Genomic DNA, 13,167 nt, shown 5'->3' on the forward strand with positions numbered 1-13,167 from the left:
AATTATGATTATCATTTTGAGAATTTTATATTTAATAATTCTTATTAGCGTATTTATTTAATATTTAATTCTTAAATCTTTTATATTCTATGTTCGTTTATATATTCATTGTTTGATATTCCCTCGGGTTTAGGCTTGGGTTTGATCAACCCATGTCTCGGATTCGAGGGGTATCACACTTAGATGCCCGTTCATACTTCTATAGGATATTCTACAGAGAATACAAGCTCAGAAGTAGATGCCTGGCATAAAACAATCGAATTGTCTGCAAAAAACAAGTGTGATACAGGTGGCGCATGGGGATAGATACGAACCTAGATAACACACGATACTGAAGGGCTACTTACAAAGACATTGAGAGAGCCTCTGCACACAAAATAAATAAATACGGAGATAAAGGGTCCCCTTGTCTCAGGCCTTGCGTGGGCCGAAACATAGTCTACCATTAATCAACATCGAATAAAAGATTGTGGAAATGCAAGCATGGATAAGTTTAATCAAATAAGGATGAAAACCAAGTTTAGTAAGCATGACCAACAAAAAAGGTCATTCAGTCCGATCAAGTTTACTCATGTCCAGTTTCAAGGCCATAAACGCCTTCTTCCCTTTACGTTTAGTTTTAAGGTAGTGTAGGATTTCATGAGATATAAGGATATTATCAGTAATGTGACATCCTGGAACAAATGCACTTTGGGACTTACTAACAACTAAGGGAATAATCTGTTAAAGCCTATTAGCAAGTACCTTAGCCACTATCCTATAAGCAACATTGCATAATGAAATAGGTTTATAATGCGATACATGAGTTGGGGACTCAATTTTTGGAGTTAAAACAATGTTAGTATGATTCATACTAGATAACAAATGTCCTGAATGCATAAAACTACGTACCGCATCAACGACCTCATTCTTAATAATATGTCAATATTGCTGATAGAACAATGGAGTCATTCCATCCGAACTCGGGGCTTTGCATGGTTTTCCACTTCTTTTAGTTGCCTCACTAGCTTGTTTTTGCAACTACGAGAGGGACAGTGCGCTCTATTTAAACTGTCCACATGACCACTCGCAAACTAGATTAAAACTTGTATTCCATGTAAATACAATGGATGAATTCTAGTTAAAATTTGCATCAAACTCTTATCCATCTAAATGTACATTAAAAAAGATATTAATTAATCAGGACATAAGTAAACCAGTGGGATAGATGTTACCTAAAATTCGTATGTCTTCCAAGTATTTCAAGCAATTTTAAATTCTTTGATTTTTAGTATTAAAGATATTTTTTCTCTCCCTTGACACTACCTAAAAATCAGAACGATGCTACCTATCTTTGAATTTTGTTTATAAAATGTGTGGTGGTAGTTAATACTTAGGCCATCTGTACCAGCCTCTCCAGATTTTGGCTCTCTAAAATGCCACATCAGCTTTTCCAAGAGCCACGTCAGTAATTCCAAGAGTCACGTCAGCAGCTTTCGCTCTCCAGAAACATGCACTCCATCTGGCTCTCCGAATTTTTGCTCTCCAAAAATTAAAAAATTAAAAATAATTTATTATTATTATTTTTTAACTTTTCCTAAATGGCTATATTTCTAACGGTTATATTCGTAACGACTATATTTTTAACGGCTGTATTTTTCATCTTATATAATGAATACTTATTTACTCATCTAAAAATCATTACTACATTCATCTCAATCCATTGTAGCAAACTATCATTATCCATCTTTTTCAATTTTGAAATTCCAATGGCTTCGTCATCATAAGTTTTTCCTTTGGAAGACTCTAATTCTTCATCTTCCTCGTCATCCTCTTCGAAAGATGACCCTATTACCGCGTTGATTCAATAGGATCAAGACGAATTCTATGAGATTATGAATTCAGTAAGGCCAGAGATAGTTGAACAAGTATTTCAAGTCCATAATAAGAAGCGATACATTCATCGTGACTGAGAGGGAAGCCACTATCAGCTAATGAAAGATAACTTCAATGAGAATTGCATATATCCACCAGAGTACTTTCACATGCGATTCAGGATGCGACAAGAACTTTTTTTTTCGTATCCTTAATGATGTCAAAGCTTATGATGACTACTTTGTCCAAAAAAAAGATGTGACTAGTAGTCTGGGGTTGTTTTCTATACAGAAGATGACAACTACTGTTCATATACTCACATATGGTTGTGCAGTCAGTCACTATGAAGAGTATATTAAAATCGGCGAGAGTACTGCCATTAAATGCTTGAAGGCATTTTGTAATGCTATTGTTGCTGTGCATGCAGAGGAGTATATGCGCCCACCCAACGAAGTCGACATAGCATGGCTGTTTGAAGAAGGGGAGCATAAAAGATTTCAGGTATGCTTGGTTCTATCGACTGTATGCATTGGGAGTGGAAGAATTGCCTAGTTGAGTGGCACTGTATACATAGGGGATGCTCTGGCAAGAATACTCTCATATTGGAAGCAGTTGCCTCACAAGATTTGTAGATCTGGCATGCATTCTTTGGAATGCCGGGTTTAAACAAAGATATAAATGTGTTGGATCATTCCTCGGTATTCAACGGTATCATCAATGGCCAAGTACCTCCGGTTAATTATATAGTGAATGGACATCACTATAAAATGGGGTATTACCTGTCTGACGGTATATACCCTAAGTGGGTAACCTTAGTGCAGACCATCCTGCACCGAACCACTGGAAAAGAAAATTTATTTGCTCAGCGATAAGAGGTATGCAGGAAAGATGTGGAATGGACTTTTGGGTTATTACAGATCAAGTGGGCAATAACGCAAGGACCAGTGCGTTACTGGGAGAAAGATGGCTTGCGCCTCATAATGAAAACATGCATCATCCTTCACAATATGATCATTGAAGATGAGCATTAAGCAAATGTTGAAAGATGGACTCCGTCACTGGAGGATGCAATTCCGATTCTCACTTTAAGTCGATGCCCATCGGTTTTAACGGCACACATATTCTCTCGCCAACTTCAGATTTGCAACAGAGAGACAAATATGCGGTTGATGAATGATTTGATGAAAAATTTGTGGAACTGCTATGGCGATGAAGATGTTTAATTTATGTTACATTTTGTTTGCTTTTAAGATATTATGACATTTCGTGTACTAGAACTTTTATTATGTAATGGTTTTTTAAGTTTAAAAATAATGAATTGGAATAAGAAAATAAGGATTACAAAATCATATGGGAATAAGTAGTTGAATTTGTAATTTTAAATATTTTTTTAAAAAAATTATAGCCGTTAAGGTACTATTTGTGTCAGCCACACAAAGCTTCTTTTGAAGCAATAACGTGTTGATCTAGTCGCCATTGGAGCCATAAAGGCGGCAAATCGCTTTGCCTTAATGGCCAAATGCATTGTTTATGGTACACATTTAAAATTTAAAGTAAGAAAATAAAAATAAAAACAAAATTTAAGGGGAAAAAACAAAAATAAAAGTTTTTTAATTTATTTTTGGCCCAGATAAATTTATTTTTGGACAAACAGTGCCTAAACAATATATTTTTTTATTTAATGAATTTTATTATTATTTTTTTATAAAAAAAAGAGCTCAAAATAACCTATTTTTAGGTTTTTGTAAAAAACAAAAAAAACAATTCTGCCAAACAGTGCCTTAAGTTCAACCACTGTTCCAAGAGTGTTTGAGAATAAAACAAAAAAGGCAACCGAAAATGGTGCCATTTTGCAACAGAAAATAATAATAATAATAATAATAATAATAATAATAATAATAATAACGATCGCGGGCTGGCTAGCGGTTGTTTGCACCATAAATTTAATTTTTTATTTAGACACATGGTGTTGTTTAATTGGATGAAAATATATTACCGTGTTACTAATAGGACTCTTATTTAAAAATTGATATCTAAAGTTACGAATTGTAGCTACATTAGTTTGATTCCAAAAAATACGTTCATTTGGATAAGCGGTAAAATGAGTGTATGTGGATAAGCTTAAGACAAAATGAAGTGTATTCGGATAAGGAAGTTTTTTTAATTTAAATATAATATTTGAATTTTAAAAGAAAACTTCTTTTAGTAAATGCTTGGAGACTCAACTATAAATAGAAGAAGAAGGCCTTGTGCAAAAAGTACCCGACCACATAACACATTTTTCATTCTCTGCAATTTACTTAAGTCTTTTCATTGTATTACACTTCATTAGCTTAGGATTTTTCATTCTCTTTTATTTTACTTAAGTCTTTTCATTGTATTACACTTCTTCTGCCTAGGAGTAGTTCTGTTAGAATCCAATTCTTATTCTTGTATCACTTGTGTCAAAATTTCACTTATGAAATAAGATGGATGCTAGTACTCAAGTGTTCCCTCTATTGTTATTTTATAAGTTTATTTGGGATTAATGAACGCTTGTGCAGTTAGTGTTGCTCCCTTCGTCCAATTTCAACCCTTATTTTATTTTAGTTTGTCAAAAGTCCTCTTAATTAAGGCGTTAAAGAACCTGAAGGAAGGGGTCATCATTGCCTTCCAGTATTCGCCTAATTCATAAAAGGGCCGATTACGAATTCGGTTAGTATCAAGGATAGTTTGGTTATCCAACCCTTTAGGTCGAAAGACTCTAGCACGCCCCTAAAAAAAAAGAGCCAAACAATTTGGCACGCTCGGTGGGACACCGAAAGTGTCTAAATTTAACATTTATCTATGGTATTTACTTGGTCTCAGTCGCAAAATTTTCCTGAGAAATAACCTCAACATCAGGAATAAAGGACTGAAATCGAAGTAAATCAACAGCCAAGTAATCAGATGTTGGCTAAGAATATTAACAACTTAGTGCAACGAATGAAAATTTCTAGCCGTACATTTCATGGAGCACTAAAGCCAATCCATAACACATTGGCTAATTTGAATGACTCTTTGACCGTCCTATCAACAAAGTTTGATCAACACCTTATGGCATGGTCAAATACTATAGATACTTTATTGTATGCACAGTAACAAGTTCCAGCACCTGTTGGGTTCAACAGAATTACTACTAACAATAGCGGTAAGGGTTTCAACCCCTTCTGCAGCCGTTACATGGACAATATCAACCCCAGGCTAATCAATCGCAAGCTAATCGACCGTAACATCAGATACCAACGAAGTATCAACCAATCGAATGGGCTACTCAGAATGTGAATTGGCGACCACTTAATCCGATTTATCAACACCAACTGCATGTAAATCAGCCTAAAGAAGGGCGAGATAATTTTAATGCTGGTTTTAATTTTCTAGTGCCTCAGCCTCAGGTACCGAACATATCTCAGCCTCAAGTACTGTGTGTGCCTCAACTTCAGACACATTATATGCATCAACCTCAAGCACAACAGCCAAATCATCATCCTCTTATGGTTGATAAAGATCAATTAGCTAATTTAATTCAAGAAACTTATGGACCAGCCTCAAGAAGAGTTGGTCGCCTTACATATGGGAAGCCATATCCGGGTTATATAGACCAATATACATTTCTAAGAGGCTATAAAGTTCCCAATTTCGTTACCTTTTTGGGAGAGGACTCCACTTCGACCATAGAACATATTGGTCGGTTTACCATTCAATGTGGTGAGATTGGAGCAAATGAATTCTTAAAATTAAGGCTATTTGCTAATTCCCTTAAAGGGACCGCATTTTCTTAGTATATAAGTTTACGTGTAAATTTGGTCTATACTTGGCAACAATTGGAAGAAATGTTTCATACCAAATTTTATAAGACCGAACCAAAGGTGTCCCAAATGCCTGAAGAGACGGTTAAAGCCTTTATTGGTAGGTTTTAAAGGGTGAAACACAAATGCCAAGTAGCCCTTCCAGAAGCTGAATACGTGAGTCTAGCCTTGAATGGTTTAGACTTTGAGTTACGAAGGAAATTTGAGGGAATGCAATTTTGGGACTTGTTTTAACTAGCCTCTAGTGCTACAAGATATGAAAAGGTCCTGAAAGAAAAATAAGATAGAAGGAATGCCTCTAGGGGTACCTATTACAGGGACCAAACTATAAAATTCATGTGACAAAGGTGTCGAATAATAATTATGTCAAAGATCATACTTATGAGATTCATTTGACAGAGGCTGAAATTGGTATTGAAATTGACGCTGCAGAATTGATAAATATCAAGCTTTACATATGTCAAGCATAGAAAAGGCCTCTAGAAAGGGTTAATAGTATTTAGGTGTTGAATTTAATAAATAAAAGGACACCAAAAGAGGCTGAAAAACAATATAATTTTGAACCAAGGCTTACTTGGCCTTGGGAGGCAACTCGTTCGGCCCAAAGAAACCCCAAGAGGCTGAAAGAATTTTTGTTCGATCCTGGAGGACCCATTAGGTTGTTCAACCCCTTGGGATACCAAAAAAGAATCGGCTATTGTGACCGATTTAAATTATGAGTTGTTAATTGACAGTTAAATATGCACGTTTTGGTTGTAAATGTCAACAATTTAGTGCTCAGATTGGAAATTACCTGAGGGCTAAACACAATCAGCCTCTACATAATTCAATCATGCACCTAGACCACTTACTTGTCACTTTGGTGGCAAGGTTTGATCAACACCTCAATTGATTAAGTGCTCAAAACGATTGTATAGTGAATGTGCCGTAGTTAGGATGTGACTGAAAGATTGCTGATAAGCGAAAAAAAAAAAGAAAAAAAAAGGGCTAACGGTAATAAGGTGTGATCGACGGATCGATTACAATTATAAATCAACCCGTTTTGCAATAGCACAAATCATTGTAAAATAGGATTATTGGTCAAGTAAGTCGAACCACTGGGACTGCTAGTTTATGGCAACCTAAGTGTCTAAAATCATCTTTTAGAATGACAAGGGAGGTTTATAGAGGATTTGTTGGTTTGTCACTAAAACTATGAATTGAGAAATGCATAAAATGGTAATGCTACGAAATAAATAGGCAAAGACAATTAAAAAGAACTAGGGAAGTGAATCCGCACTAAACCCTAAACACATGCTAGATCAAGACTAAATTGGGGATAGATAATATATATATAATGGTCAAGAATTATATAGCAACACGTGGTTATCCTATAATCATCAAGAAGTTCATTAAATCAAAACAAGAATGATCCATCAAAAGTTCATACATTTGAATTACCTAAACTAGTGTGTAGCATCAAACCTACTACCTTAAGCAAAAGACCATCAAGCCGTTAATCAAATGATAAAGCACATGAAGCTAGGAATCAAGTATAAACCATCAAAGGGAATACCTAAGCAATGGACTATCAAGTTTCTCTATCAACATGCCATGAAAACCACTCATAATCTTATTTCCATTGTCACCATGAAAATATAAGCATTAAGATTAATATAAGGATCATCAAAGATAAGATAATTAACTTACATAAATCATTTATGAACATTGAAATTCATTACAAAAAGTAATATGCTCTAGATTATGAGAAGACAAAAAATTATACATATTTATCCCCAGAATAGGGCCTAATCTAAAACATAATTACAAGGGAAGGCATCATCACCTCCCTAGATGGAGGTTTAGTTACCCATTAATGCAAGGAGTGGAGAGAAGGAAGAAGAAGAATTCTCCATTGTTGCACCTTGAGCTCTAAGAACACCCAAAAAGCTCTCCACCTCTCCTCTAGCTTTTCAAATTTGAGATATGAGATATGTATGATCATACCCCCTTCTTATCCTTCCAAAACCTACTCCCCATACTCCAAAATCCTGAGCTCCCCCCTCTGGCTCAATCTCAACCACATAAAAGGAAGATAAGGGAACAAAAATGCTGAAAAAAAGGGGCAGGTGAACTGCCTGCAGAGGGCCGGCGGGTGCCTGCGAGGCGCCGGTGGGCGCTGGCGGAAGCTGCGGCTCGCGAGGATGGTACTGGCATGTTTGGCGGGCGCTTTCGGCGCGATGGCGGGCGTCTGTGGTGGTGCGCGGGAGCTACTGCGGGGGCTTCTGCAAGGCACCGCAAAACTAGACAGAGAGGTGAGGCATTCGGTGGGCGCCCGCGGTGGCGCGGCAGGCGCCCGCTGGAGCTTGCCTTTGCAACATTATTAAGGCTTCTTAGAAGCCTTCTTCAAGCCGGACCGTGGATGCACTTCCACGATGAACACTCAGTCATGACTTCATAAAACGGCAACAGGAAAAGTCAGGTCGAAAAGATGACTCCCCGGCACAGTGCACGTATTTCAATATAATTGATGCCAAAACCGCTTCTTTGATCAAATTCAGGGAGACCGACCTGAAACAAGACAAAAGTGCAAAAATAAATTAAAACTGTACATTCTACTCCATTAACAGACTTAACTAATGCAAGAAAGGGCGCTCGAATATGCAATATTCGGCGCTTATCACACCCCCAAACTTACATTTTGCTAGTCCCTTAGCAAAACAAAATCTAGAATCTAGCAAAAATGACAACATGCATCAATCATTAAGCAAGAAATTTATCTATGAAGCTCAAATGCAACATGGAATGACAAAAAAAATTAGAGGAAGTTCCATTAAACAGACTACCTTGCATATATGAAGCCTTAATAATCAAAATGGCAAAAATGAGTTCAATCTTAAATGCATCAATCATTAAGCTCGATATAAAAACTTCAATTATCATCTCTTGAATAACATGAACTCTAACTTCAGTGATAGTGAGCCGAATTCCCAATATGCGGCTTTTACCCTCTTTTTCCAATCCCAAGAACACATTTTCACATCCTTAAATCTCCTTCAAAATGAGGTCCCCATGGCATAATTTTATTCACAATGCAACTTTTGTTACTTATTGAGAATTCTATTGTTCAACATAAAAGAAAGCATACCATTGGTTGTGCAATGCCAAAATCCCTTAAGCTACCTATGTAGCAAGCATTAGGCCAATAACTCCCAAACCAGATGGTTTTAGGGTACTAAGTGTAGAAACACTCCTATGGCTTAATAACTCGAGTTGGAAAGGCTACAAACTTCAACGAACCAAATTTATTTATTTATTTTTTTGAATAACCATGCAATGTCTAGGTTCTTTAAGCTTTCTAACCAACCCATGTAACAAGCGTTAGGCCAACAACTCCCAAACCAGATGGTTTTAGGGTGCTAAGTGTAAAAACACTCCTAGGGCTTAATAACTCGAGCTGGAAAGGCTACGAACTTCGACTGGTCATTGATTGCTCTCTTTTTTTTTTTTTTTTCTTTTTCTTTTTTAATCAAATACCAAGGGTATCCATTCATTAGGGTTGCATGCCTCACAATTAGGTTTCCGGTGTGCAAATGTGCAATGTGAAGCATAAAAGAGTATGAAATCCGACAAAAATTTAATTGAAGTCTTTATACAAACCAACTATGAATCAACATGCTTATTTCAAAAGTTTCCTTATTTTCAAAATTATCTTGGCTTCTATACACAAAGTATTAAGTACATGCTTCAACTTTCAACAAGTTCCATGATTACACTATCATTGCTTTCAACAACATGATTTTATTAACTTATGAGCATAAAAAATGAGCAAAAATCATACGAATGAAAGCACATGCACCCCCAAACTTGAATGTCACATTGTCCTCAATGTGAGAAGACAAAGGATAAGAGAATTAAAATGAAAACTGAAGAGTGCGAAGAACAATAGTACCAAGTTGAGGAGGAATAGAGTGGCGGTGCAAAAATAAGCCACTTTGTGAATTCCAAGAGCATACCTCCAAACTTGAAATTAAACACCTGTCAAAAGCATCTATACAGAGCAAGAATTAAATGAATCCAAAAATTACTAACGATAACTGCAATTTATTTCAAAGCTAAAATCCATGCAAACTAACAAAGAGATGCAGTTAAAAGTTTAAAAGAACTGGAAAAGAAATGCCAAACGCGGCCCAAAAGAAGTCTAAAAGTAGTACTACGGCACAAGGGAAATAAAACGAGAAACAGGAAATCAATCCTCCATCGGCGTGGAGGAGGAAGCACTAGGTGCGCCTGGCGCTCGGTCTATCAATGACTGGAGCATAGCCTGCAAAATCTCTTGATTCTCATGGGTTTTCTGGACGGCACCCTCTATAGCATCAAAGCGCAAGGAAAAAGCATCGAGACGAGCATCCAAAGCGAGATAGTCGGCGCAAGTCATGACATCCGGCGGCGGGACAAAAGTGGCAGCTGGGAAGCGGGGGCATCAGGAGGAGTAGGAGCAGGAGCCACAGGGGGGGCCGGAGCACCCCAATCCAACTCGTTACCAATGCGGGCCTGACGGGATGTCTGAAGTTGAGCTGTACTGGACTTCCAGACCCCAAGGTTGAAGGTCAACACATCTTTCTCTTTCTGTTCACCACGGGAAGCTCGGAACCCCATATTTTTTAGCAGCCTTGTAATAAGGTATGGAAATGGGAATGCCCAGGTTGTGGTGGTGTGCGACCGAACCAAGATTAATTCCTTGTAGATTTTCAGCATAGTAGAGGGTTTTTAGAAATTCCCCCTTTCGCTCGGAATGGCCTGGCACGGGTATGACGTTCTTGGCCAAGACCGAGTCGAGAAACCATAGCCGGCAAGGTAAGAAAGATTTATTGGTGCTTATGGTTCTGTTTCCGGTGAATTGACCATGACAAATTTCTCCCATAATGTCCGCTAAGGGAGGCTGATCGGGACCTTCAACATAAAAGGGGAGGCCCGCCTCATCCACTGGCGAAATCAAGGGGCAATCCATAGCCATAGCAAGGTCATCGAGGTCGAATTCATAATCATAGTCATCAATGGTGGTTTTGATTTTGTCCGGTTCCTCACATGAGTGGACCATGTTGGCATAGAACAGACGGACCACACGCAGGAAGTAAGAATGAGCGCGCGGTTTGAAAATAGAGGCTAGGCCACGAGCCCTCAATTCGCGGACGGACTTTGAGGTCTCCACATGGCTCTCGAAAATAGGTGTAATGTCGAAATGAGCTTCGGTTTTAATTGGCCATTCAGCCCAATTTGGGGGCGGAGGAGCATTAGAAGGGCCCTCGGATGACCCAACATGCTTGGAAATAACCCTAGGAGCCATTGGAATGAAGAAAATTAGTTCAGGACTTTTGTCAAACACCTAGTATGCAGCAGAAATTAGAAGAGAGCAAAATGAGATTAAAAAGGTGAAAATTCCAAAAATTTGCATCTAAAATCAACCATGCACAATCCCAACAAATTCTACAACCTTTACCATATCAATCCCATCCTCCATTGATCTATAAATTGAAAGAAAGGAAAAAGAAGACTTACCTCAAGTTGAAGAATCAAAAACTCTCCTGTTGGGGCTTGGGGATGGAAGATTAAGAGGATGAGAAAGATGGATGGAGATTAGGATGGAGGAGGATCGATGATAATGAAGTGAGAGTGAAAGATTTAGGGGTGAAGGAAGGTTTGGGGCGCAGGTTGAGAGAGGGAGGAGGGTTTATATGAAATAAAAATGGGGGGGAAATGGGCTTAGAAGCCCATTTAAACTGCCAGCGACAGGTGGCGAGCGCCCGTGGATGACTTGAGTGTACTGACTAGTTTGGCGGGCGCTAGCGGTGGCGCAGCAGGCGTCCACGGGAGCTCATGTAATGCTGCCTTGTGCAGCATAGTCAGGTTTGGTCAACCCACGGACGGAAGCATATGAACTTCCAGCATAGATTAGAGAGCAACGGGATCGTGATGACTGCGAAGAATGAAATGGAACGAACTAATTCACCACGACAGTCCTACGATACAAACTTTGGATAGAACGGGAGATGTGTCCAAACGACTTCGAATATTCCCCGAAGTTGAACAAAGATATGGACATGATGAAAATGACCAAATGTGATCACCAGAATGTGTCTCGAGAATGTCTTGACATTGGTCATAAAGAGAACGGAAGCGTGGAAAATGGAAGAATTGCTTCCCATGAGTGCTAAATTTTAACGTCGATAGCTAGACGAACTAAATGCGCGCATTAGTCCTCGTAGACTGGGTACATTAATAGGACTTTCTCTACTTTACGGATTGGGACTATGCCGTCAATGAAGGGCTTAAGGCGTTGGCCATTAACCTTGAACAACAATCCATTAGCAGGATCTTGAGGCTCAACCGCTCCATAAGGAAAGACAGAAGTGATGAGGTATGGACGATCCCACCTTGACCAGAGTTTACCAGGAAAAAGTTTCAAGTGGGAATTGAAGAGCCAAACTTTTTGTCCCCGGGCAAAAGACTTATTGACAATGTGTTTGTCATGGAATGCTTTGGCCTTTTCCTTATAGATTTTGGCACTCTCATACGCATCATTTCGGATTTCCTCAAGTTCATTAAGTTGCAAAGCACAGTTAGAGCTGGCTAATTTGAGATCAAAGTTGAGCCTTTTTATAGCCCAATAAGCACGGTGCTCTAATTCTACAGGGAGATGACATGCCTTGCCAAAAACAAGTCGATATGGCGACATGCCAATAGGTGTCTTATAGGCCGTCTGGTAGGCCCAAAGCGCATCGTTTAGTCTTAATGACCAATCTTTGCGGTCTGGTCGAACCATTTTTTCCAAGATGTGCTTAATCTCCCGATTGGATACTTCCACTTGACCACTCATTTGAGGATGGTAAGGTGTGGCAACCTACTGGAGGACAGAGTACTTGGAGAGGACGGATTTAAGATAACGGTTTCGAAAATAAGATCCGTCGTCACTGATGATTGCTCGGGGCGTACCAAAACGACTGAAAATGTTGGATTGAATGAATTGGATCACGACTTTATGATCATCGATTCTGGTAGCCTCGGCTTCAACCCATTTGGAAACATAATCCACCGCTACAAGGATATACTCATAGTCATAAGAAGATGGAAATGGTTCCATGAAGTCGATCCCCCACACATCAAAAATTTCGATAATTAGGATTGGAGTGAGGGGCATCATGTCTCTCCTAGACATGGATCCGAGCTTTTGGCAATGCTCACAAGATTTGCAGAAGTTGTAAACATCCCGAAACAAGGATGGCCAATAAAATCCACTTTGAAGGACTTTGTTGGCTATCTTTTTGGCATTAAAATGGCCGCCACAAGCAAGAGTATGACAAAAATTTAGAATGTTAGTGGTCTCAGTTTCGGGAATGCATTGCCGGATGATTTGGTCCAGGCAATACTTGAATAGTTCCGGATCTTCCCAAAAGAAATGCTTAACTTGGGAGAAGAAACGGTCTCTTTCCTGTTTGGACCAATTGGA

General features: G+C 38.6%; 1 protein-coding gene across 1 annotated transcript; it reads left to right on the forward strand.

Annotated features, from left to right (window-relative positions):
- Window positions 1-2,148: 2,148 nt before the first annotated feature.
- Window positions 2,149-2,885, forward strand: LOC132304707 (uncharacterized). Its single transcript, XM_059802438.1, has 2 exons — window positions 2,149-2,355; window positions 2,772-2,885. Exons 1-2 carry the CDS (start codon window positions 2,149-2,151, stop codon window positions 2,883-2,885), a joined length of 321 nt encoding a protein of 106 aa, XP_059658421.1.
- Window positions 2,886-13,167: the final 10,282 nt, after the last annotated feature.

This window comes from Cornus florida, unplaced genomic scaffold, assembly GCF_030987335.1.
Source record: "Cornus florida cultivar Cherokee Brave unplaced genomic scaffold, ASM3098733v1 CherokeeBrave_3.0.0_Hap2_Chr04, whole genome shotgun sequence".
Classification (NCBI taxonomy): domain Eukaryota; kingdom Viridiplantae; phylum Streptophyta; class Magnoliopsida; order Cornales; family Cornaceae; genus Cornus; species Cornus florida.